Source organism: Neovison vison, chromosome 9 (assembly GCF_020171115.1).
Source record: "Neovison vison isolate M4711 chromosome 9, ASM_NN_V1, whole genome shotgun sequence".
Lineage (NCBI taxonomy): Eukaryota > Metazoa > Chordata > Mammalia > Carnivora > Mustelidae > Neogale > Neogale vison.
Genome location: NC_058099.1, coordinates 11,247,400 through 11,274,179, shown reverse-complemented (window position 1 = coordinate 11,274,179; position 26,780 = coordinate 11,247,400). Strand labels below are relative to the sequence as shown.

Below are 26,780 nucleotides of genomic sequence, written 5' to 3'. Positions count from 1 at the left end.
TGACTCGAAACCACTTTGGGGTCCTGCCTCTTCAGTCCTGCAGACCTGAAATAATGAAAGAAGGGGTAGGGTGTTCCCCCTTCTACTTTTAATAAAAAGTGAGATTTCAAAATAAACTTATTTAAATTCGGCTGCTCATGTCCTCCTAGGAAACATACAGCCAGATATTTGTCAGAGATAAAGGACGAATCGTTGAAAATGTCCAGGTTTAAATTTTTTATTAGCTTAAGGCAGAATATGAGGGGAAAAAAAAAAAGTGTACCTCTTCCCTCATTAACCCAATTCAGCGACTACCCTGCAGTCTGCCATCCACCACTCGCCTGGATTTTCTTACACACAAAGAGCTGTCTGTGAAAAGGCAGGTCGTGGTGAACTTGGCTACCCGGCGAGGGCTGCCAGAGTCTTGGCAAGAAAGAAAGGCCCGCTGTCCATCACCATTCAGACCCCATCGTCTCCCACGGCTGCTCCCGCCTCTGCCCACCTCATCTCGGCTCGGAGTTCCCATGCAGATGACTTCCCGAACCCTTTCTAATGTTTGGTTTAACGTGTCGCCGGTTAGCGGGCGCGTGTGACAGTGGTGACAGGCGCGGCTGTTCCTTTTTAAATACCATGTCAGAGACACGGCGTCAGGAAGCAGGGACGTGCTCTGTGGCTCTCCGCCTCGCCGGGATCGCACGGGCTTATTTTTTAATGAGGAAGATCTGCATCTTGAGAGTTTTTTTCATGTGTCACATCGCGTGGACAAATCAGCAGCACGTCACGCTGGCCCAAAATGAAATGCTGACAAATGTAGATATTTCAAATTTAATTGACATTTAAATGTACTTGAGATAAAGAAGGGGAAAAAAAAAATCAGCAAGGACTTGGTCTCCGGAGGTAACGAGGGGAGCTGGTGATCATTTTTAAAGGATCCTTTCACTCCAGCACAAAGGATCTTTCCTTGGTAAATGTCTCGGCCACCCTGGCATCCTCCGATGATGAGGCTCTGGTTGGGCTGATGAGTGGGGACAGGCCCCAGGACGAGGCCAGGTCCTGCCTGCCCAGCGATGCCAGTCTGTCCCGCTTTCCATCATCCCCCACTTCCCAGCCAGATGAGCTCAGGAAAGTCATTTTACACCTCCCTGCACCTCAATTTCTTAGCTGTAAAATGGGGATCCTACATCCCTCCTGATGGGGTTTTCAAAAAACTGAATGGAATTATTCATAAAGGGCTTTGCCTCATGCCCCGTACCCTAGTACATACTCAATTACTACCAAAAGACCAAGTTCACCTGCCAACAAATAGATTCTGCGCATTTTCATCCTGTGAAGGGTCTTCCCTAGGCATTCGAGGATGAATATGAGGTGGTTCCTGCCTTCAGAAACCTTCCTGGTCAAGGTCAGTGGTCCCCAGCCTGGCCTATCACAGCATGTCAGAATGACCGGACAGAACCCGTCTGGGAATCCGGTCACGCCATCTCCCCATCACCGTAGTGTGGGGCCGGGACCCCAGACCACGCTTGCACATGTGCACAGGTGAAAACAATAGAACAAGACTCCGAAGCAAGTCAGGGTGGTCTTTGGGGGAAACGAGCTTGGTGTGAGACCCACAGGGGGGAAGCTCTGGACCAGCGCTGGCGCTATCCTCTGTGTGACCTGGGCTAATGGCTAGGACCATTCCCAAGGAGAAAGAGGAGACAGAGAACCTGCTGGACACTGGGTCTTTCCACGCCGCTGTATGTGAGTCTCTACTGTGAAACAGTAAGACAGAATCACTGCTGTAATGAGTCACGATCACCAGTTCTGCCCGTCAGGTGAACTGGCCTTGTGGGGACAGGTGGCTGTGAGATCAGGTTCTTCTCACACCCCTGGGGACTTGCTCTGCTGGAGGGCAGCGGTGGGGGTATACTTGGCTCAGGGGGTCTCGGAGGAGGCTCCCTTGGGAGGTGATGCGGGAGCTGCGCTTTCAGTCATGAGTACGGAGGAGGCGGCAGGTGTCCCTTGGAGGAGTGGGCACAAGGGGCTCGAGGTTAGGGTGGGGGTTTCGAGAAAAGGGGCTGGCGGGGTGGGCAGACACCAGGTGGTGGAGGGTCTTGAACCTGCATGAGGACTGAGACGACAGGAGGGGTCAGGGGGTGATGTGGGGGCTGTGGGGGCAGCAGGGGACCTTACTGGCTTGGCTCTATCTCTCTCGCTCTCGGGCTTGTTGTGCCCTTTGCCTTTCTGATCTGTGTGAGTCCATCTGTTTGACCACTTTATCAGCCTCACTGTACTCACTGTACTTATCATACACTCATTCATTCCTTCTTTGAAAAAATCACCAGTGTCAATTTCACATGTCCTCACCCCTGCCTCCAGACACCCTGAGAAGTCCTTCCCGGGCCCCTGGGTGAACACACGCATGGGTGGGGAGGCCCGAACGCAGGACAAGGGCTTTCACTCTACTGTCTCACTCTTCGGGCTCCTTAGTAGAGGGAACGTGGGGATGGGGACACCTTGGGGGGACGGGGCCACCTTCCACACTTTTCCTATCTGGAAAGGAAGCTGTATAGATTGTGAGGACCAACTGCCCCTCTCTCTCCGAAGACGGCCTGCCATGAGCCCGAGTCTTTTGTGGGGACCGTGGAGCCGTGGTGGAGGGCAGGGTGTCTGGTGAGAGAGCGGTGGACGCGGGCGTGGGGGCACATTCTGGATCCAAGGTAGGTCATTCCACCTGTGTTAGAGCCTTGCTTCCTTCATGGCTGAACAGGCCAAAACACCTGCACCGCGAAGACTTTTGGGGTGTGGGGAGTTAACCAAGGTGACATGCGGAAGTGCCAGCCTGAAACAGGCATGAGACGTGGCGCCGTGATGCCGGGAAGAGGGAGGGGCTCAGGTGAGGTGGCAAAGCTTTCGGAGGAGGCTGAAACCAGCCAGTCTTGCGGGTGGGGCACTAACTGCTGTCGCCACTGCTCCTTGGAGAGGGCCTTCCCTTCGGCTGTCAGGCAAAAGTGGCTGCGGATGAGGGAAACCTGTGTTTTCCTGCTGCTGCCCATCCCTGGGAACTCCGTGGCAGTTCCTGCTTTTCAGTCTGGGCTCAGACCCACATCTGGCTCCTGGCATGGCTTTGTCTCCAGGGCCCGGAACCCACTGTTGGAGAGGGAATTGGGGGCCTGAGTTGGGTCAGGGGCCTCTCACATTGCTAATTGGGTCTGAGACCTTCTGCTCTGGTGTTTGGACTCCTGGCCACTCAGGGAGTAGGTCCTGGAAGGCTGCCAGTGGGTAGTACCTAGACAGCTGTCCCCACCCCCGGGGCCCAGGGCCCAGCTGGCATCTTGGAGACTGGCTCCTGGGGCGGATGGAAGTTTCTGGCTCTTAAATGGCTCTGGGCAGGAGAGGGGCTGGTAGCCTCAGAGTCACAACCGAATCACACCTGGCATGTAGTAGGTGCTCTTTACACGTTTATGGTTAACTGACACCCCTTCCCCATGTCCAGGGTGCTGGCCTATAAGCTTCAGGCTGCCTTCAGTGATTCCCTTGTTCATTCATTCAGGAAACATCCCGGAGCAGAGGTCTGGCCTAGGCTCTGGTCCAGGAGTCCAAGAGTCGAAGCTAAAGGGCTCTGCCCTGGAGGGGCTCCCAGACCCCCATGTGGTGGGCAGGGGAGGAGGCCGGGGGGGGGCGGGGGTGGGGAAGCGGGGGCGGGGTGCCTGTGTGTCATGTAAAGGGAATACTGCAAAGTGGAAGGTCGGTGCTGTATCCGGGGAAGAAGGAGGACTGTGGGTGTAGGGAGGGGAGGGTCCAGCTCATGGGGAGGCACCAGGGTGAGCATTAGGCTGCTGTGGGAGGGGAGACTGGTGTACCAGCTGCCTTAGGATGCTAGGGCGGCTCCTGTGGGCAGTTTCCCAAATTGTGCTCTTTGGGATGTGAACAGTCATTGTGTTGGAAAAAAGAGGGGAGAGAGTCTTGCCCAGGGTCTCTGGCTGGCTGCTGTGGGGTGCCAGAGTCCCCCCTGCCTCCCACACACCAGCCCAGCAGCCTAGTGGCTCACCAGCCGCACCCCCTGGGGCAGCTCTGGGCCTGGCAGGGAGAGAGAGAGGGGGTCTACCCGTGTGTGAGTCATGGCCAGCACCACTGAGGCCGTGCCAAGCCCAGGTCTTGAGATGGCGGGGAGCAGCCCATTGTGTGCCACTGGTCAGAGACACAGCTGCAGAGTTCTGAGACCTTGTCTTTGGGCAGAGCTCTCACTAAATGCTTCTGGCAGCTTCTTCTGATCTTATTTTAATCTTCTGGGGCTTTGGGTGCTGGGGTCACGTGGTGCAAGTTGGATGACGAGACTGCCATCCTTAAGCGGCGTGGGCCGGCAGTTTGGTACACAGACTGTCTGTCTGTCTGGCCAGAGCAACCCGTAGGATTTCTCCTTGCTCAGAAGGATTTCTAATGCATGTTCCTCTGGGTCCCCCAGACCCAGATTCACAGGGAGTCCAGAGTTTTGGTGGGAGTATAAAGTGGTACAATTCTTTCAGCAAATTCTTTAGCAACATGGAACAGAAGTCTGCCTCTAGAACTTGTGGTACAGGGCCACGACAACCTCTCAGGGTCGCAGCTACTCCTAGAAAATCGAGCTAACGATACCTACTCCTCCGGATTTCTTGGGAGGATTAGATGAAATGGCGTACGCAAGGTGCTTAGCCGGCAGTTCTTGGCTAATGGTAGCTGTTAATCGTTCCATTCCCTAGATGGTATCAAATGAGAAAAGCTTTAAGAACAAGGGTATTTATTTTGGTGTTTCATGTTCGTGAACCCCTAGAACAATCTACAGACCAGTATGAGGGGTGTAGTGATGCGGACCACGCCCGCACACGAAGCGGGATCCTGCCACAGCTGGGAGCAGCGGGGGTTACAAGGACCCGGGGCGAGTCCAGCGGCTGGAGTACAGCAAGGAGACGGCGGCTCTGCAAATGACCAACAGGACAAACCCCGGAGGGGAAGCTGCAGAAATGCTAACAAGGAGTGAGGTTCAGAATGAACTTGTCTCTTTTCTCAAACTCCTGGATTCTAAGGTTATTGGGTTATTTTTACAGACAAACAGAAACTGTTTGAAAAGAGCAGATTTTGTACAAATCCGGTCAGCCAGGTGCGCCCGAAGGTGGCTGGTGGGCCCTCGGCGCCTGACTCTGGACCACTCCTACTCAGTACAACGAAACTTCAAATAACCAGCCCGCAGATAGGACCCCCGTGAGGGTGCTGTGGGGCTCACCCGCCGGAGGGGAGACAGAGGTGTGCGGTCAGGAGTCCAGGCTGTGCAGCTAGCTGGTCGGCCCTGGGTGCGTCTCTGAGCTACCCTGACTGTCAGCCTCTTGGCCATTAACGCTCAGAAGACAGCGAGCTGCCCCCTTCTGGGCTGTTGAGGTTAAACAAGGTGGAGGCTGACCACATCCCTGTGTACCCTCCTGGACTCTGAGAGGGGTACTGCCCGACCCCCGCTGTGGGGAACAAATGACAGGCAGCCTGGCAGAGAGGGGCGCCTGGGGACCAGCAGGTGACTCCCTGCCTTTGGCCTCCTCTGCATGCTGGGCGTGATCCTGCGGCTGGGCAGTCCTGAGGGGAACACAAGCTGGGGCCTGACAGCCACGCACACCGCGGCTGAAACGACCGTTCGCAGGTGGGAGACGGGGACCACATCGCGGCCCCTGCAGCCACCACTGCCCCCATCACTCAGAGTAGCTCATGGTCCTACTTAGGTTCTCGACAAAAAGGCTGGATGGTAGAGAGGAAGGGGTGAGGTCTGTGTCAGCAGACAGCTGATGCTACCGGTTTCTAGCCTGCAGACCCTGCGCTAGTTCTACTAGAGAGTCCCCCACTGAGCCTCAGTTTCCCTGTTAGATGGGAAAGCCACCACCTCCCCTTCACAGTCCCAAGGACGTCCAGTCAGTGTTGCTTGTCTTTCCTTCTCCGGGTAGAAACACTCAGGCACCAGGGAACGCTGGTGGACAGAACAGCTCCAATTCCCGATTTTGAGGAACCAGAGAAGAGAGGCGTGTGGGGAAAGTCATCTTAGGACACAGGACCCAGAACCGTCTCTCTAGGCAAAGCCAAACTGACAAGGGACCCCCGCGGGCAGCAGAGTGTAGCTGAGAAAATGAATCAAGCAGCATCTGGAGTCCTCGCTCTGTCACCTTCTAGCCGGGTGACCCGGGAACATGGAGCACATATATTTGCTGAGTTCCCCTTCGGTGCAAGAAGAAACAAACACCAGTCGAAGAGGGCCTAGAACACAAGAGGCGCTTGACTGCACTTGCTGTTGGACGGCCTCTGACCCACAGCCCGTGCTGCCTGACCCCTCCTAGCCCAAGCTCTCACCCTAGGGAACCCTCAGGGCCTTCCATCAGCCCTTCCTGAATAATAATGCAAGTAGCTAGTACTTCTTGAGGAGAAATAGTCGCTGAATATTAATTAACAAGTGTTAGCTGAGAAACAGAAAGAATGTTTTCCCCGGAAATCTTTCGGAAGCGTTCTTCCCGTTGTTATCGGATGGCTTTAAAGGGGCGAGGACACCCACCTTTGATGAGGAAAGGACATCTGACATACGAGAAATTTTGTTTCGGGAAAACGCGAGTCACAAAAGAGTCAGCGAGGGGATTGTCTTTAAAGGCCTTGTTTTAAATATCCCGAGTCGCTCACACCTGGTCGGTTTGGGAAGCTCTCTGCTGAGTGAACGGATGCGTGAATGGACAGATGGACATCATCTGGAAGGAAAAAACTGGATCCAACGGAGGGCCCGGCCGCAGACCTGGCAGTCGGTGCTACCGGGCCTTGATGAATTCCAGACGCTGAGCGGCTGCGGGAGGCCAGGGAGACCGTCTTATTGTTAATCAGCTCCGTCTTGCTGTCCACAAAGTTAATTATTTAATGTGCTGTTTGGAAGTGAGAGTTGGGGTGAGAAGTCGGGACGACTGAACCCTTCCCGCCACTTCAAAGATCCCGTATCTCTCTCTGCGGGCCAAACCCTCTAAGTTGCCGTGTACTTTGATATTCCCAGTGGAGACAAAGATCCGTTGAGTCCAGAAAATCCAGGCCAGATTAAAGGGCCAGGCACGGAGTCCGTGTGCCCCACACGGAACCACCCGCAACAAAGGCCCATTAGGATCTGGCTCCTGCCTGCCGGCTTGTCTTCTCGTGTCTCCCAGCACAATGCTGACAGATTGGCGGAGCTGGTTTCTTTCCCCCGCAGAACAATATTTTATGAGGAGTCTGTTTTATTAAAATATTTTCCGCTGGATGCTTCCTGTGTTTCAAGAACTTGGTCTTGCCAGCTGGAGCTGATGACAGTTGAGAAAAACACATCCAAGTGCTGTTGTGACATGGTATTTGGAAATGGAGGAGCACACCGGGGGGTGGGGGTGGGGGTGGGGGGTGGGGGTGGAGAGGCAGCATGGGAAGAGATGCAGGAAAATACCCCAGTTGTACCGAGATGTCACTGGTATTATTGGAGAACAGCCCCCCCCCATTAAAAACTGTGAACAGAAACTCTCGGAATCATATCCCCAAACGTGCACCTTGATCACCTGGAGGGCTGGGGCTGCTGAGCCCTGGCCACAGAGGTTCTCATTTGTTTCTGATCGCTGCCAGTGTGCCAACCCCCTAAACTCGCTCCCATGTTCCCACTGGTTTGTTTCAACCCCAAAGGTTTCCTGAACAGACATCCAAACAAGGCACACTACAAAAAGAAACGGAAAGTGACATGGGCCCAGATGTGCTGACACCCAGGGGGACAGGATTACCAACCAGACACTGGCTCTCTGGCCTGTACTGAAGACACGTCCCCTATCATGGGGCTGGGAGAGCAATGGCATAAATAAACATAATTAGGAATTCCGACCTCTACTCGGTGACCCGGACACAGCATGGGAAATGCTTTTCAGTGAAACGTGGAGCGTTGCTGGTCTGGTGTGCTCTTGGGCAAAGCAAGGACACTCTGGGTTTGCATTTCAGTATCCACAGGCCGGTGACCCTGTCTCCCCGCACAGCATCTTAAAGATTTAGCCCAGTTTTAAAGACATGGTTTTCAAGAAAAGTAACTCATTTCATCCCTCCCTAAGGAGAAATCTCTGGGGTCTGAGGCACTCTGAAGCTATATGGCATTTTCTCCACAAGGGGGCAATCATAATCCATGCCAGCGGTGGCCAGGGACTTAGTCCTTCATATTCCCACCGTCCTATTGTGCAGGGGATCAGTTAAGCCTACAACCAACTTCAGGAGTCTTCTCTTCCAAATTTTGCATAATCAAGCATCTTTCAAGATGTGCGTACACACACACACACACACAGTCTCCTACCGCTGTCCGGGCAGCCGTAGGCAGGCCCAGGTAGGCTGGCTCTCTAAGAACACAGTGGTCTCAGGCAAGGCCAGGCTGTAAGCCAGAGAGCCCTAGAAGAGCTGAAGTACACTGCAGCCCGGGTTAGGCCACGGCGTGACCTTTCAGAGTTGTTTCTTCCTTCTGGCTCCTTCCCTGGCTGGGGCCTGCCATTTCCCTTAGCTTCTTTCCCTGACAACTTTTCTGCAAGTAAAGCAGACAGGAGGAGCATTCCTCTCCTCACCCGAGGGACTTCAGGGTCCCTGGGGCAACTGTACGGTTCCCCTAACAAACCCCGGACTGAGACGATTTCGTGTACTTTTTCAAAGCCTCCCAAGAAGCCAGTGTGTAGCTGCTGAGTTGTCTGGGCAGAGCCCCAGGCCGTGGGCCTTGGCAACAAAGGGCAGCACGCCAGAGGGTTCTGGACTTGGGGCTGTGCGCAGCTCCATCTCCAGGCATCGCCGGTCCACCTGCCTCGTCATTCACCTCCTCCCTCCAGCATCTATCCCGTACGGGACTCCGAACCAGGCCCTGCGCTAGTTTCTGGCAGAACACCCAGCCCGGGCCCCTCCGGACCAGAGGGGAGGCAGAAAAGCCAAGTCCTAATGAAACAAGTGCGGCGGCCCAGGACAGTTCTGGGTCTGAATCCAAGCTGCAGAGCCCTCCAGCACCCCAGGCTTGGGAGAGTGGTGGCTCTTGTTAAACAGATCGCCCCCTCGATCGGGTCCCAGCTCTCCCCTGCTGACCCAGGCCTGGAACCTTCTTCTGAGCCTGTCTGAGTACACTTCGGGTGTTGCCACTCAAAACACAGCCCAGAGGCCTGGCTCCCTGGTCTCTGGGGCCTCCTGCAGGCGTGACAACTGCTAGCAAAAGCCGACATAGAAGATCAAGCCCAGCTCCCCAACTGACCTCTTTGTTGAAACACCCGCTCAGGCCAGGGAGCCTTTCAAAGGCCACGGCTGCAGCACGAAGGCCTGGCCCCCTGGGCTCAGGCTCTGGCAGACAGAGGGGAGGGGAGCAACGGGTACTCACTGCTCAGGGCTTGAGATAGAAGTCCTCCGGCCTTCCACTGTGATGTTGCTTTTCGGTCTCTTTACGACGTGCGGACGGGGCGGACGTACCTAGAACGGGCACGGGGGAAAGGCCCCAAGGAGTGAGTTGGAAAAGCCATACAGGAACATTCTGCAGATCTAGATCCCCCAGCCCCCAAATAAACCCTGAGGCGTTTGCATGGTACAGGCTTCAAAAGCTCTGCTTATTGCGAGAATGTTGCCACTGAATTTGCAGCAGACACACGACCCAGACTTCTGTGGTCCCCTCAAGTGGGAAAGCGTTCTCTGAAGAGCTTGGTTTCCTCGTCTGCAGATAGGGGACAGCGCCACCTGACTGCTTGCAGGGCTGCCGTGGGAGTTCAACAAGATGCTGTCCATGCAGGACCCAGAACACAGAGGCCCTCATTTATGAAAAGTTCCCACTTCTTCAAGAACCCTGAAACTGGTCTGGTAGAACAAAAAGGTTTCACTTGGACTTGAACTCTACAGTACACATGCTCATTTCATTCTTTTTTACGACGGAATTCTACAATGCTTATTTTCTTCTGAGTCGGGTTGGGGGGAATAAAGCAAATGGTAGCATTACAGAGTGCCAATAAAAATCCTTTTTCTGCTCCCCAGGCCATCTCTGGGCAGTCCTGAGCAGGACTCAGCCTGGACACTGCATGCCCCATGGAGCTCCTGCATTCATGGGAACCCCGTTGAGGCTCAGCGGAGGGTGTACTGCATAGTGAAATACACAGTTTCCTAATCAATCCACAGCTGGGCTACAGCAACAAGATGGGGTGGGTTTTTTTTTTTTTTTTCTTCCTGATCTGCTGCATCTGAAAGCCAAGATGGGGGCCTACAGGAAAAGACACCTCCCCCCCGACCATCGCCTGTGATGGGAGTTAGGCTAAGAATCTGAGGGTACCCTTACAAGGATAAAATCCTCGTATGGTCCAATCAACATTACATGGCTTTAAATTTAGCACCATCATCTCTGAGCATTTCCAATGCCAGAGAGGGACTAGAGAGAGCTAAACCAAGAAAGTCTGTCTGTGACTTTTGTTGCCAATAAAAATGCCTGGACATCCCAGTGTAGGGGTTTGCTTTCTCTCTGCAGACAAGGGGCCGAGGTAGATTAAATGCCACAATCGTTAAGGTTCCCCAACAAGACAGGGAAGGAGAGCACACACATGTCCCATTCACTGCCTGCCCTCTCCCCTGAACACCCTGGCCCCCCTTAGCAATTTGTGGGCAACCAGCATAATGGCTGGAGAACACAGATTACAGAAGTTGGCTGCATCAAAGACAAGTCTTTGCAGAGTTTCACCAAGCTCTCGGGTCTCCGCATGTCTGATCTAACCAGAGTTTTTCCTGTGGAGTGGCCAGTATGATCTCAGCCTTATTTGGCAAATCAGAGATGCGGTAACCGCCAAATGCGTTCCACCAAATCTGTGGTCTCCTTCCACAGGGTTCCTCTGAACGAAGGTCCAACGAGATGTCACAGGGAAAGCGCCAGCAAGGAGCTGGCGTACACGGTGGCTTCTCTGTGACCTTATCAATAACAGAAAGGAGACGGGGATGGGGCATCTCTGAATTCGAAGACGCCATCTAAGATATCTAAGATGGCCTGACCCTCACTTAGTATCCTGCTCAGAGCCGCCTGGCATTGCGGTGGTCACCCAGTGAGACTTTTAGGAACAAACGGATGAGGTTGCTTGGAATCTAAGAAGTGCCCAAGAATGCTGCCGTTCTCATCGGTGTCGTCAGAATGGGGCCTGCTACAGCGCAGACATTCAGTCACCACTGCTGAATGAATGGATGGCTAGATCCCCCAGCCCTTCCAGCTTGAGCCGGTCTCCCTGACCACAGCCAGACCGCTCTCCCTCTCATGGCTGTTGCGCAGGATCACCGGGTTGGAATGCTCCCCCAGGCTTTTCACCACGAGGGCGGATGTGCGGTGTGGGGTGACGGAGCCGTTCTGCCCTGCCCCGGGGGTCCTGGGGTGGGGGTTCCGGCAAAGCTCAGCTGTGAAGGCCTGTCAGCCTGTCCTTGCACATGGCCGCTGGTCGCTACAATAAAGGCGGGTGAGGAATGTGAACTTGTGGCTGAAATGGGGGGATTAAGTTTGTGGCAACTTCAACTGAACTTGCAACGTGGTGAAACATGGGGAAAAAGAACAACAGAGCTAATTAGACGAGCTGAGCTGTCAGAGTGCCGCCGAATGGCTCAGCGCCAACAAACAAAAGGAATGGGTTGGCAATCAGCAGGATCGATGGAGAAGACTGCTTCATTAGGGATGATAAAACAGACAGAGCAGGGAGAAGGGGGTGGGGGAGGGGAGCAGGGAGGCGGTGAGGCGGGGGAGAGACAGGAAGGCACAACAGACCCAGAGACAGTCACCTGCACGGCTCAGACACACCCAGAGTCACACACACCTGACGAGTGTGGACAAAGCCAGACACAAAATTATACTCACAGGCAGCCATCCCGAGACATGCACGGAGGCCTCGAGGCGCTGGAATTCACGCAGTCTCACAACTGCACATTCACAGAGGCACGCACGGGAGTCGAGGGTATGCGCGCGAATCACACACACACACACACACACACACAGCCACAACCAGGCACCAACACACACAGACAAAATGGTTTAATGAAGCCCGAATCATAAGACGGTGCCGACAACCGGCCGGTCATATTTCAGCGATCACATCCGTCTTTTGGGGGGTGCTGGGGAGGGGTGGGAGGCTGGGGAGGGGGTAAGAAACCGCACGCACGCACACAACACACATAACGGCGACAGGCCCCGCCGGTGCTGGGATCCCAGCAGCGCCAGGGGAGAAAATGCTAAACAGGGATTTTGAGCTCTGTTCAAGGGGGACTTGTGGGGAAAGTTGGGAAACCAGCCAATTCCCCACTGGATTTAAAACCTGAGAAATCTAAGTCGGCAGGGTTAAATGTGTATTGAATACAAAAGCACCGAGTACATTTGATTTTAATGGTGAGCAAGAAATAATAAATACCGAGCTTATAAAGCGCTTCACATGTGGCCGACCACAGCCCGCCTCTCCCCTGCACGCCCCCATCCACTCCCCTTAGTCCACCAGACACTGGCAAGGCTTTCTTCTGCTCTTTCCTTTTTCTTCTTTTAAAAAAGAAAATCTAAATCCTCTGGTAACATCTGAACTCCAGCCACAGGTGCCAGGCTACAAAGCTCCTTCCAGAAAGGCTGAATGCCTAGCCCCCACGTTCCTGCCACCCTGGGCCAATGGCCCCACTCCTGCCCAGATGTTTGTGGCTAAGTACTCGATAAAGCCCGGCAGGGGGCCAAAAGGCCCTGACATGAGCACTGGTCAGGCCATTCTCTTCAAGGCCCTCGAGGGGTTCCATACTGGAACCCTCCACTGGTGCCCACTGGAAAGGCCTACATGAGTGGATGCAGAGTGAGCAGATTCTGGGGCACAGCGTCCTGCTGCGCCCAGAAAGCCCAAGCCTTCCAAGACTCCCAGTTTAGTTCCACAGTGACTCTGCTTGGCCCAAGGTATCTGGGGTGACAGTAGTAGGGTATATGTGCCCACTTCCTGCCAGGCACTGGGCTACGCACTATACACACGTGACTTTATGACCCTCACCAGGCAGCTGCAGCTAAACCCATTTTACAGATGATGAAACTAAGACTCAGAGAGAAATTAACTGTCTTGCCCCAAGTCATACAGCCAGGAATTGCCAACCTGTGATTCCAATCAGGGCAGGCCTCTCTGCCTTCCAAGTCCAGGAGAACTGGTTCCGCTAGGTCCCCTGCCCCATTAGCACACTGTAACCTGGGGCCGGCCCAGCACCGAGCACCAGGGTCGCAGCCTCCAGCAGCAGCGCAGTGGCAGAGGCAAATGCTACTTGGGCTGTTCTCAGGGCCACGTGTGCCTTCCCAAGCCTGGAGTCGCCGGTGGGAGTCTCCCCGACTCTGCACAGGTCCCCACATGGGTGAGACAGCACAGAGTCCTTGGGAGTGGTCTCCAATACCTGTCCTGCCCCAGATCACACTTTGCGAGAGAGCCCCGGCCTGCCTTGGGTCCTAGGTCCCTACAGGAGATTCGGAGAGCAATCCTCCGGGTGGCGGGCTTAAGGAGATGCAGGCCTGGACTCCAAGGCCAGCCTGGCCTCTTATCTCTGTGGCTTTGGTTGCAAGCTGGGGAAACAGTCTCTGTCTCCCCTGGGCTGTTGGAGGGACAAATAAGACCCTAATTATACAAGTGCCTGGCACAGTCCTAAGCACAGAAAACGTGCTCAGTAAATAAATGCTAATTCTCTTCACCTCCGTATCCTTGCCCGACACAGCCCTAGAGATTCCATAAGGAACCCAGCTGGTGCTGCTAATCATTATTTTTAAGAATCATTATTATTTAAGAAGACAACTTTTAAAAATAAAGATTTTATTTGAGAGAGAGAGCGAGTGAGCACACGTGGGCGTGCGTGTGTGAGTGGGGGAGGGGCAGAGGGAGAGACAGAATCTCCAGCAAATTCCCCACAGAGTGTGGAGCCAGATGCAGGGCTCGATCTCATAACCCTGAGACCATGACCTGAGCTGAAATCAAGAGTCAGATGCTTAACAGATTGAGTCATCGGGCACCCCACCCTACCCTTTAAAATTTTTATTTATTTATTTTGAGCGAGAGAGAGAAATTATTTTTTTCAGAGAGAGGGAGGGAGCGAGGGAAGGGGGAAGGGCAGAGGGAGAGGGAGAGAGAGAATGTAAAGCGGGCTCCATGCCCAGTACGGAACTCTTTGTGGGCCTCGATCGCACAACCCTGAGGTGATGACCAGAGCCAAAGTCTCGAGTCGGACACTTAACTGACCGAGCCAGCCAGGCGCCCTACTGCCCCAGGATTTTATGCTATGACAGACTCCAGGGAAATGCAGACAGAGGGCCCTGGGAAGACCACAGGTTCCCGAGTCTGGTGACCCCTATCTCCACCTGAGGGGGTTGGGTTAAGCATCAGTTTTCTCATCTCTAAAATGGGTGGAGATGATGCCCACTTTGTAGAATTGCTGGGAGGCTCGGCTGGGATGACTTGCTGACTATAAAAACTCGAAGGCAAATAACAGTCACCAAGAAACCAAGTCCTCCCTTAGACGTTGTAAGGTTTAAAGACCCATTAAGAGTAAGAACCACTGTTGCGGGCTGGGCATCAGGCTCTAGGACTGTCCTCTCCGTTCACTGTCAAAGCGTCTGTGGATGAGGGCACGTCAGAGAGACAGAAGGCGCGTTCAAGGGAGAGCACAGCAAGGCTCAGAGCTTCAGTCCTTGCCCACAAGCCCCAGAGCCTGGGTCCCCAAGCTCAGCTCCGTCTACTCTCCAAACCATCACGCCAGTGCCTCATCCCGCAGCTCCCACTAAATCACACACGCTTGTACCCAGGAGGGGCTTCCTGTTCCACAAAGCAGCTTCTTTTTGCTGTTTGTGCCTTCTTCCCAATGACAATGAGCAGGAACGTTCCAGCCGGCCCCTCCAGAGCCTCGCTGATGGGGTTTGGGCTAATCGTGGTTTGACTGGGTTCGGGAGGGATCCGTCACACGTGGTTGGAACTGCAGACTCACAACTGCCGTAGGTGAAGGTATCTAAACCCCGCCATCCTCCCCGAGGGCCCTCTAACTCCCACACACGGGAGGGAAGGGAAGGTAAACAGTGCCACAGAATTTTCCAGCATCCACGCAGAGAGCAGCCACCCAAGCGATGCTGGGCGTGTGCGCTGTGGATTAAAAACAGACACAGTCGGGCAGGGCCACCTGCACCCCTTGGCTGCCACATGTCACAGGATTGCTGTGGACATGTGCCTTGGTCAGGGGGAGGGTGGGGGCTGGCGCATGGGTTTGTGGGGACTCTGGTCACAGCTGGCCGGGAACCTGACCTCTTTCGCTGGGCTGCAGGAGCGGTGGCTGCTTTGAATGAGGCAGAGCACCTCTTCTGGTAAACAGCCCTCACCCAACGGTCCTGGCAAGTTTCCCCACTTTAAAGGATCCCGTTACGGTGTTTATGCCTCGCCAGGGCCAAAGTCTGAGCTTCCAAGGAAAACGGGGCCCCGCACCCCAGATTTTTCCACAGTATTTGTCTTGAAAAACCTCGGAGGGGTCTTTCTGCCTCACCCACTCTGTTCCCAGGTGCTGGGGGGCTTGTCGCATGTCGTCCTGCTTTTCCGCCCTGACTTGGCACTTCACTGGGGAAGGTGGGGCTCTATGTGAGGCCGGTCCCCACCCGAGGCCGCTCGAGATTCTCTGGGCGTAGCCTCTGCCCTCGCAAAAGGGACATCAAATGCCTTTCCAAACCCGGCTCTGGCGGGAACGAGACCCCTGCTGCCACACTTCTGCTTCCTTTGTGAGGAAGAGGCGGCTGGAGCTCGACTTTGAAGCTCATTGGCTAGAATAGGACTCAGCCTGGGAGACGGGCTCAAATGATGCGCACACGGCAAACACACCACACAGTGGCTTGCGGCTACCTACAGCTCCGACCGGCAAGGTGCCAGACGGGCTCAGGACAAAGGAGACAGAAGCCCAGAAAATGCAAGTCCGGATTCATGCCACACAGAGAGGGAAGCTGAAAAACCCAATTCCCGGTTTGGTGTTGCAAGGCAGCTGGATTCAAACTCCCGAGGTTTAGTCAGGCGGGGAGAACGGCTCAGGCAGTGTTAGGCGGGGGGGCAGAACCACCGGCTACTCACGGGCCTCGAGCGCTGTATCTTGGGCGGCGGCGGGCGGGTGGGACGGAGTCTTTGTGGCTGCATTAAAGTGAAACTTAAGACATCAGTACACATGGAAATGATCCCATGCATGTGCACACCTGGCACACGAGAGGAAGCAACCGGTTCCCCCAAGCCAGACCCTGAGGAACGTCCTTGATGCCTCCCGCTCTCTCACCCCCACGCCAACCGGTCACCGGGTCCTGCATGTGCATTTCTGAGGCCTGGATCTCTGTAATCATTTCCCAGCAGGACCTCCTCCAGCCATTCTCCGTACAGGCCAGGGGAAGCTTCTAAGATGCGAGCCGACCCTGGTGCACCCCAGCCTTGAGACCTCTGTGTGCCCCCCTGCCTCCTCGGGTGACAACGCAAACAGACTCTGGGCTGGCATTCCGAGTCCTCGGGGACCTGGGCTCTGTCATGCCTCCCAACCTTCATCCTTGCTCACCTGGGCAGACCCTCAAGTGGCCCCAGGCTCTCACGCCTTGTTTCCTGCCGCTCTTCAGTGTGGAATGACCTACCCATCCCCATCGGCCTGGTAAATGTCCATTTGTTATCCAAGAGGGTAGGTCAGATGCTGCCTTCAACGCACCCCCTGCCCCGTGCCCCCTGCTACGTGGCATCTACCACCCAGGGTCTCCCTCCCACCAGACCCCTGCACTTCCTTTCAAATGTTCATTTCCTTGAGGGCTCATCCTTATTCCTCAGGAGAAAAAAACATTTGCAAAATAAATGTTTGATGAAGAAATAAAATTGTACAAAACACTCAGCTTTTGAAATTAGGATCTGAATGAAAACCAAGAGAGCACAGCTTCTTGGCTCTACTCTCTAACCCTTTATTTTGAAAGTCAAGCTCTGTCTTTTTAATCGCCTTCCCCGTGTAGATGCGCTGGCAGGTGTGGGAGATGCACGGGCAGAGTAAGGAAAGTGAGTACACGCTTGAGACCAAGATTGCGGACCCTCGGGAAACCCCTCGGGGCTTCTGGTTGGTTCCTCCCCATTCGGTCATGCTGTTCACAAAGGTGCATTTTTACCTGACAAAGTCCAGCCCTGTACTGCCCACTTTGGCAGCCAATGGCCACGTGTGGTGAGTCTGAATTAAGATATGCTCTAAGTATGAAATATACACTGGATTTCTGAGACTTAGTCTGAAACAAGTAGGTAAAACATCTCAGTAACTTTTTTACATTGGTTTTCCATCTTAGGATTAAAAAACAATTTGGCCATGTGGTTTAATATTAATTTCATGTTTCTTTTTACTTTTTAAAAATTTTTTTTAAAGATTTCATTTATTTATTTATTTGACAGAGACAGTGACAGAGAGAGAGCAAGCGAGCAAGAGAGAGCAAGTGCGCATGCACAAGCAGGGGGAGCAGCAGAGGGAGAGGAGAAGCAGGCTCCCCACCGGGCATGGAGCGCCATGCGGAGCTCGATCCCAGGACCCTGGGACCGCAACCCGAGCCGAAGGCAGACGCTTAAAGACTAAGCCACCAGGTGCCCCTCATTACTTTTCTAATGTAGCTACTAGAACGTTCTGAATTCCACAAGTGACTTGCACTGAGGCTCCTGCCACGTTTCTCTTGGATGGTGGTGCTTTAGAGCCTCGCTTGGCTGGAGACAGTCTTCAGACACCAGACCTGCCGTGGGACTCACTCTCGGTACCCAACTCCCAGAGAGCAGGGGCCATGTCTCAAGCATCCTGGACCCTTGCTGCCCAGCAAGGGGCCAGTGGCAGAGTCGGCAGAGGGACTCAGTAGTGTCCTGGGGTCCCCCACAGCACATGCAGAGCACGTCCGGTGGGAGGTACACTATGGCTTCCCGGCCCTATTTCTTCTCCTTCATGTTTACAGGGAAAGTATGGGGCAAAAGAGGATAGAGCCCCTCAGCTCACACTGCTCAGCAGGTGGACGTCAAAGGACAGGGAGAGGGGAGCCACCTGCACGGTGCACAGGCCGCTGCCTCGTCCACACCTGCCTCCCCCACTGTCACGCGGCCCCCCACCTTCACTTGTTTTTGGCCATTCTGCTCCAGTCCACAGTCCTCATGGCTCATTGCCTCTGAACAAGCTGTTTCCACCCCTGCTGGGGGCAGGGGGTGGCAGAGCGCTCCGGGGGTGGCCCCTGGGTCAGACAGTCTTGGACTTGACCCCCTACCCTTTGGGTTTCTACAGACCGGTGATTTAGCTATCTGAGCCTCCCGTTCCTCATTGGTGCAAACACAGGTCACGGCCCCACTCACCAAGGAGGCTGTCAGGAAGATTCAGAGACACCATGTTGGCCACGATCTTCCCACAGGGCTGTCAGTGGACGTTGGCAACTATCACTGTTAGCGGGCTCCCGGCGCCCAGTCTCTCCCCTCCCCATCCATCTCCGCGCTTGCTCCAGAGGGGACTTAAAAAAAAAAAAATACAAGCCCACTAGTGTCACTCGCCAGCTTAAATCACCCCAGTGGAAGGCCAGTGGAAGGCCAGCTTCTCCCAGTGCATCCTAGGAGACGCACTGTATGAAGGAAGGAAAGGGGGTTCCTGGGCCAGATGAGTCTGGGAAATGCTGTCTATTGCCTTATTCCTTTTGGAGATTCACAATGCCAGTCAGCACAGCAAAGGCTACCAAGTCTTGCAACCAAAAAACCCCACCTTAAACAGGCAAAACCCTATTAACGTTTTTTCTTCTACGTCCTATTTGTTCAATCGATTTGAACCCAGACTCGCTTTCCCTATTCTAGCCGTTAACAGCCTCTGAAAAATGCCACCCGAAGTGTTCAAAGCCCTCCAGACGCCGGGTCCCACCTACAGACCTCTGTTGTCTCATCTCTGGTGCTTCCCCCGCATCTCCCCGGGGTCCCACCACCCGCAGCCGACCCAACACACCGTCCAGCTCCCCCGAGTTGCCTCCCATGTTCTTGAGGTTCCATGCTGGTCCCTTCGCCTAAAATACCTTTCCATTTCCTTTTGTCTCACCCTGGGTGCCTCTTGTTTATCCTCTGGTGTCTGGCTCAAGCACCACCTCCCCCGGGAGGCCCTCCCTACCCTTCCCGGCCCACGGGTCATCACAGCACACAGGCTGTCCTTCTGAGCCTCTTCATCTCAGCTCTCTGTTCATCCTGGGGGCCAGCCCAGTACTGGTCCATTACAGGGGCTCAGCAAATGATTTTTGGCTTAAACTGCCCTGGCAGGTGTAGAGACTCAAAAAAAGTTCTCCAGATTTTGTAATTAACTTATTTTCCTTTGAGGGTCACCAGGACGTGCAGGTTCTTCTGCAACTGACTTTATCAATGATGGGAAGAAAGTAGACTCGTGATCACACCCGCCCTAGAAGCGAGCAGAGTAAGTTGGGGGGATTTAGAGACACTATGAAAGGGTAATGAGGTCCATCTGTCAGGGCCTCACCGCTGGGGTAAACAGGGTCAGGCACCAGAGGACACACCACTGCGACAGCTTCCCAAGCCTGCTGGGCTGGGATGACAGCTGGGGACACAGGCTGGAGAGAGCTGAGTACCCTGGGGACAATTAGAAGAGTTTACAGGGGTGACCGGTGATCTGGGTGGGAAGAGAAGGTGAAGTAAGAAGCCAGGGAAGGATCAACTCGACACATCCTTTTCCAGAACGTGGCCCCAGGGTTGGAGGCCGAATCGGGACTAACCGCAAGTTGGGGCTATGTCAGTGTGAGTGGGGCCTGGGGAGGCTGCGGATCTGGCCAGCGCACCCTGAAAGTCTTTCGGGTGAGCCAGGGGCACCCCCACGCGTCTCTACTCCCTGAGGGTGCAGACCGACTTTCACTCTTCTCTGCCCCTCACCCCACAGTCCAGAGCCCGGACCCGCTTGTTCAGCTCTTCCGGTGGCCCCAGTGGCAAGGAGCACATCCATCTGTGGGCAGGGAAACAGACCGCAGAGAGGTAAAGCGCCCCGCGCACGGCCCCCAGCTGGTAATGGGGGGAGTGCCGGGAGTGGGTCCCAGGCCTCAACTGTGGGTCCAGTGCTCTTCCCACTGCTGGAGGAGGTGGAAGCAAACCCAGGAGAGCATCACTTTGGAAGGAGCCGAGAACTGAGAGGGCCAAGTCCGGGCACCTTTGCACAGAAATCACGCTGTATGGGAACCCTGATTCCCTGGCTGGATCAAAGTGTGGCTACACGGACTGCTGTTTCTTAACTGAGTTCAGAAGGCTGGGCCTTTGGCTATCTCTTGCTAAGAAGAGTTCCATTCAGCAATTCATCTCACACTTTCTGAGCTGGGCTGGGGTGGGTGGGGGGCGATGGTGGGGTTGGAGGTTTTGATGATCAACACATGCACCTGTTTTCCCGAAGGTCCTGTCCAATTGGAGAAGCAGTTTCATTCCCGAGTAGTGGAAAGATTCCTCCTGCGTGTGTTTATGGAACAAAATCAGGGCCCATAGATTCAGAAAAAAATAAAATAAAATAAAGTTCTTGTCCTTAAGAAATGTATGGTCTGGTGGCATTTGAAGCACATCACGGAAAAAAATCTCTCTTAGATACAAAGAGTATTTGGGCTGAAACTACAGAAATATACTTTGGGTTAGAAAGATGTGAGTTCATGTTGTGGCTCCGCCATTTCCTAGCTGAGTCCACGACCGGCTCTGCCGCTTGGGTGAGTTACTTCAACCTAAGTCCCAGTTTGCTCTTCTGTAAAACAGGCTCGCAGTCGAGTCGCAGGCTCCGGCGAGAGGACGGTGTAGGGCTGCAGTTCTGGGCGGGGGCTCTGGCCCAGCCCCTGACGACGACCCCAGCCATTCCTCTGTCCCTGTTGGGCTCACAAATCTTCCCAGAAAAGTCCTGTGGATGTGAGGACCTTGGTCTTCCAAGGAAGTGTGCTATCAGCAAGGCACTGTCGAAGGTGACTGGATTTTAATAATAATCTCTCTTATTTATATGATGTGTTTTCCTTTCAAAGCGTTCCTGCTTCTCTTCTTTCCTTTGAGCCTTACGTCCCCTGGTGAGGCAAGTTAGAGGAGGATCATGTCCCTGTTACGGTGGCAGGAAATAGGAGGCCCAGAGAGGTTAAGGGACTAGTATGAGGTCACACAGCTAGTGGCAGGAACTAAAACAAGCAGGTCTTCTTAGGACACTGCACTACCCTTGTCAACCCAAATTTCTATAGCCGTCTGGAATCCTTTCTGATACAGCTTTCTAACCCATTTGAAGTTAGAATCTGTTGTTAGAGATCTGTTTAAGAGAAAAGGCTGGTGAGAGAGTGACTCACATCTTCCCCTTCCTTATTTGAGCAGCTTTTTCCAGGGCCTTCCAAAGGAGGCAGAGGATTCATCTAACAAACATTCATCTAATAAATGGCATGTACGCTGCACATCAGTCTGCAAGATATGGTCCTGTCCTCCAAGGGCTCCCTCTCTGATCGAAGGGGTTACAACGCAGGGAGGAGAGAGGGTTGCAGAGGTCTCTAGGGGTCCAGAGGAGGAGCTTACTGGATGGGCGTGGGAGGAAGTTCAATTGCATGGTAGAGGGGAACTATGTGGCTCACCATGATTAGAGCAAGGATGGATATGAGGGCAAGGCAGGCCAGGACCTTGGATGGGTTGGTGGAGGAGGGGTGGGTCCCATAATAGGGCCTTGACTATCAGGCTAAGAGATGTGGCTTTTCTCTTGAGAGCAGCTGGGAGGGATTTAGGCAGGGAGGGACATATCAGAGGCCTTGGTGTCCTTGTTGTAGAAGATGGTTGGGAGGAGGATGGGTGGGCTTCTAAGGACAGATATTCTCCCCCAAGCTACAGGGCCCTGCCCAAGCCTCCAAGTTGTGAACTCACCACCCGGGGCCACCTGACTACGGCAAGATATAAACGTGAGAGGGTAAGCCCGGAAGTATGATTGACACAGAAGTCCCAAAGAGGAGAGGAACTCTTTGGCCTCTGCCCGGCCCTTGACATTTGCATGTCAGCCATGTGGACCAGGTGAGTATGCTCACTGGATAAGAAACCCACATGTATGAGGACAGCATCTGATTTACAGTTAATTTGTTGATGCAGCAAAACACATTGTTTCCAAAAGGTCAGGAGGGGAAGTCGTGTTGGAATAGCAACTTAATTACCTGGGCAGCATGGGTGAGTGGATGCCCTGCACTGCGCTCCGGGGTGGAAAATGCTGGACCGGCGGCAACGACCCGGGGCAGAGTGTGCAGCGTGTGCGAGAGGGGCTGGGGGAGGTTCAGCCTGCAGAGAGTGCAGAGCCAAAGCACCTCCTGCCTGCGTGGGCCGGGGCATAACCAGCTCACTCGCTAGCCAGGGGAATCCTCTGGACGGGAATGAGGGTCATTACCCCATTTCATAGATGGCGGGGAGGCAAAGGCTTTCCCTGGGTCACAGAGAGCAGCGGATGACGGATGACAGGCCCTTTGGAATAAGGAAGGTCAAAGAGCTCATCCCGAGTTAATTGTGGGCAGGGGCAGGGGTCCTGGGATGTAAGCGGGAGGGGCTGACTGTTTAGAAAGTGAAGCATGGATTTACTCAGTCCCTGCGGAGGGCACACCTGGGATCATCCCTTCAAGGTCACCATCAGCAACCCTGTTTGGCTTCTGGGAAAGCAGGCACAGGGAGCCGGTGGAGGAACAGGTGCTACCTAAGGCCACACAGAAGGTGAAATGTCAGAGTCAGCGGGGAGACAGGCCAGACGCCAATGAGAGCCTGGTTGCAAGGGGAAGGAGGTGGAAGAACCAAGATGCCTGGGGCAGAAGGCTATGTATGCAAAGCTTGGGGTAGGGAGGCAGCCAGGGCCCCCGCACTTCCCCTTTCCAGGGGCTGGAGGCATGAGAGCTGGCCTCTGAGGCTGGCCCCAAAGGGGGTCTCAGGTCCTGTGTCTGAATGATGCTGAGCTCTCTCTTCCCCATCAGACTCTATCTAGTCTACAAGGAGGCGGCCCTGGTGTCCCCAAAGGGGAGGCTGGACAGATGCCTGGGATTTCTCTGTCCTAGGGGACAGAGATCCATTTCTAGGGGTATGGCCCAATCAGATAGGCTGCCAGAAGAGAGAAGAGAAAATTCACGATTAAGTTCTGTCACTGTTTAACGAAGGAGGAGTTCACCTGGTTAATTTTCCTGGCCAGTAGCCATATCAATGCTCTGACCTACGCATGAAACGGCGCTGGCTGGGAGAAGAAGACAAAGCTTTCCGTGGCTTTACAGAAGGCCTCTGGGCTGAGAGAGGGCTGCTCTACTCCTTGGGACCGGAAAGCCGCTATTATGCAAGATATGGAAATAAAAGAGGCTTCTTTTTGATACACCTCCAAAAAGGAGTGTATTGAAGCTATATTTGTGTGGAGTGTCTCCTTTGAAATGCCCAACCAGCTCTCTCAGGCACAGCTCCTACCTGTCCCCCAGCAACTGTCATTACCTTCGGGCCTCTCGTCCACCCTTCAGGGAGCCCGTCCCGCTTGTTGGGAGGATCAAATGCCTGCCTTGGCTACAGAGTTTCAGCGAGGGTGACTGGAGGGGCCGGGCCTGGGGCCCCCAGACGGGATCCTGGCCATCTTCGGGCCCTAAGCACCTGCAGAGGTAGCTCTCTAAGCTCGGGGCTATGGTCTCAGAGGGACGCTTCTTACAAGATGTGGCCCAGGGTGGACTTCTCTTTTGTGGTTGAGGAAGAAGCTTCTAACCTGCCCATAGCAAGTGACAAGGAGGTGCTTCTTTGTGAGAAGGAAGGACTGGGGTGGGGTGGGGGTGGTGTCTCATCTCGGAGCGCCCTGGATGGGCCAGTGTCACTCCGAATATCCCAGTCAGTGCTCAGACTCTGGAGAGAGGCTCTATCATGACCCCCATTCTCTAGACGGGGAACCGGAAGCCCCATGCTGACCTTCGCACGACATAGTTAGGAAGCTGGTGGCGCTGGTCTTCCGTCTGTGGCTGTTGGGCTCCAGAGGAAGGTCTCCACATGCCCTGTGTCATGCTGCCTGGAGGCACCATCTGCGAGGGGACCGATGGTGGCCGTCCAAGAAACGCTGCAGCCCCTGCCGCGGGGTCTGTCAGCCACCGTCTCTGGAGAGCGTGTACTTAGGATTCGGTCCCCTCAACAAGTCACCTGGCGAGGCCACTCTGGCAGGCTGGTCCTAGGCCCTTTCTCTGCAGTGAGTGAGTGCGGAGCTGAAAGGCACCTCAGCCTGGTCCTGAAGAGCACGGCGTTCCTCCCTGATGTTGACAGGAGTAGTATTTTGTAGTGGTGCTGGTTAATTTGTAGTGGCATTTGTGGTTTGAAGCCTTGTCAAGATCCCTGATTACTTCCCGTGCAAGGAGCCTGGCTGATGGGGAAGTTCACATGCTGAACAAAAGCGGCGAGGCAGCTGTGAGGAAGGCTGCGAGGGGGCCGGGTGACCCTAGCCGCTTGGGGGGCGAATAGGGAGGAGGGCCAGAAGTGGGGAGGGGGAGGGGAGCCTTTTGTTGTTAGTCAGGTGCAGCTGCTGGGGTTGAATAGGGGGCACCCACTGGCGGCCGGAGGTCGGGCACCAGAGGCGGCGGCCGGTGGCTGGGCAGGGAGCTCGGCTGACATGTGCCATTCTCTGCCCAGACAGAAGCTGGAGGTGCTGCCTAGGGTGCCTGGGTGACACTCCCAGGAGGTGGGGGACAGGAGGAAGGGCTTCTAGATGTTGGGAGAGAAAAGGCCCTCACACGCCAGCACTGTTTTTTGGCACTCGTTACGGACCAGGTCCTATGCTGGATACTCTACACGTAAGGTCTCTCATGACCTTGACAACCCTGCAGAGAAGGTAAAATCCCCATTTGGCAGATGAAGAAACTGAGGCTACATCCTCAGTGACTCATCCAGGCCAGGCCTCACAGCTAACGGATGGTAGAGCCTGGCTCCTCGCCCAACTGTGTCTGACCCCCAAGAAGCCCACGCTCCCTCCATCACAGCCAATACACGCACAGCAGAAGGAAAAGGTGCTGAAACGTAGCCCCTCAAGACCAAGGGTGCTCCCCTCTCCTTAGGGAGTTGTCCCCGAAACCACTTTGAGCTTTTTTTATCCTGTTCTGACCACACACAAGGGCCCATCTTTGCTGCCACCTGCATTTTCCCAGGCTGTGTGCTGCCTCAGTGAGGGTTTGCTCAGTGCATTTAAGGGCCAGGACCAGCTCAGCAAAACCGAGGCTAATTTATCATCTCCAGAACGATGTCCACCCCATGCAGAACGCCACTAGCAAATGAAAATAAAAATCTCCTAATTTTGCGGTGGTACAGAGAGGACTGCACAGCAGCCTCTGGTCAGAGTCTGATGCCGCGCCAGCCTCCACACTGCCCTCCCTGCCCCAGCCCCCCATCCCCCGGCAGCGTGGAAAGCTGGTCATGGTCCCACACGCTGCCCTTGGCAGGCCAGCCAAGGCCAGCTCTGCCCCCACCCACCCCACAACGCACTACCACAAGCGGCCCCTTCCCGCCAGACCCCGATACAGACCCTGCCCTGTCCCTCACGTGCTACTGCTGTTCGCGGTGATGTGCTCGTCCTGTGTGCCCTTCTGGCGCTCGCCTACCCGACAGGTCCTGCCCATCCCTCGGGTCTCTCCCTTCCCTAGAAGCCATGTCTCTCTTCCTGGCTTGACAGACTCGGGCTTCTTTCTTCCATCCCTCCCGGGAACACAGAGGCCCCTCAAAGGCAGTGCTGTGTCTATTTCCCACCTGGACCCGAGGCTCCGGCACAAGGCCCGCACATGATAAGTGCAAAGTACATGCTTGTCCAGGACTGTGGAACCGGCTACCAAACGACCAGGGAGGCCATTTCCCAGCATTCCACAGACCGGGACCAACCAGTCATTGTCTCTGGATGCCAGTCGCTCAGTCCGGAAGGCTGGCAACCTTCCTGGCATGCTTTTGATCAGGAAAAACTCCCAACCTAGAGGCATCCTGGTTCAACAGGTTGAGCCCCAGGGCCATCCCAAAAAGCAGGAGACTTTCTGAGTGGAATGCAAAAGTGGGACGCCACAGCAAGCTTAGATGTGAAACCTCCCCAAATTTCCCCAGTGTGTCTGTTAAAGAAAGACAGTCAGGTTCACTCGACAGAGGGGTTTTTTTCTTCCCTTGTAACAAATGGATGGAGAACGGGGTTTTAAAATTCCTGGACCCTGGAATACATTTCTATCTGTGTCAAAGTCTACCCCTCCACCGCCTCAGCAGAGTTTAAAATCCTAGCTAATAGGTTAACAACTGTTTTTCTTCAGCTTCAAATGAAGAATATCAGAAGGCTGGGGGAATATGCAGCTCTCCAATTTGTACGGACTGCACACAGCTCCCCGCAATGTGTGTTTGACAGGACTGACATTTTGTACCGCTGTGAGATGGGAAAACGTGTGACATTTTTATTCATGGTGGCGTACGCCCTTGTAATGATCAGCTCTGGTCGATGTGCTTACCGCAGCAGCCCCAGAGCCCTCGGAGAACAAACAGGAACCCAAGGTGCCAGCAGTTCGACTGCCTTATTAAACACCGCCAGGATCCTAACGAAGACCAACTGCTGGAAAATCTCACTGTCAAATCCTCAAGGACATTGTCAGCGCACAGCTAACTGCATATATTTTTCATTTAAAATACTGAAATCCAGCATTGTGCCATTACGAGCGAGGGGAGGGGCGCCCACTCCAGTGGCCATTCTGTCAGCTGCTTCTTCGGAACTCCAGATGCTAGAGCCAGATGCCCAGTGGGGTTCACGGCTCAGAAAGGGGCAGCGGAGACGGGGAACTGCCTTTCTGA

General features: G+C 54.4%; 1 protein-coding gene across 10 annotated transcripts in view; it reads right to left on the bottom strand.

Moving 5' to 3' along the window:
• Window positions 1–26,780, bottom strand: part of DENND1A (DENN domain containing 1A) — a 495,826-nt gene that overhangs the window by 9,993 nt on the left and 459,053 nt on the right. For 5 of the 10 annotated variants that reach the window (XM_044264938.1, XM_044264941.1, XM_044264942.1 and 2 more), the window contains 2 exons: window positions 16,068–16,124; window positions 9,347–9,435 (listed from right to left, as the gene is read on the bottom strand). In XM_044264938.1, coding sequence (XP_044120873.1) covers window positions 9,347–9,435; window positions 16,068–16,124 — 146 coding nt within the window. Of the gene's footprint in view, window positions 1–6,442; window positions 7,281–9,346; window positions 9,436–16,067; window positions 16,125–18,330; window positions 18,476–26,780 lie in introns of those variants that run through there. The other 5 variants (XM_044264939.1, XM_044264943.1, XM_044264945.1 and 2 more) reach the window with 3 other exon arrangements.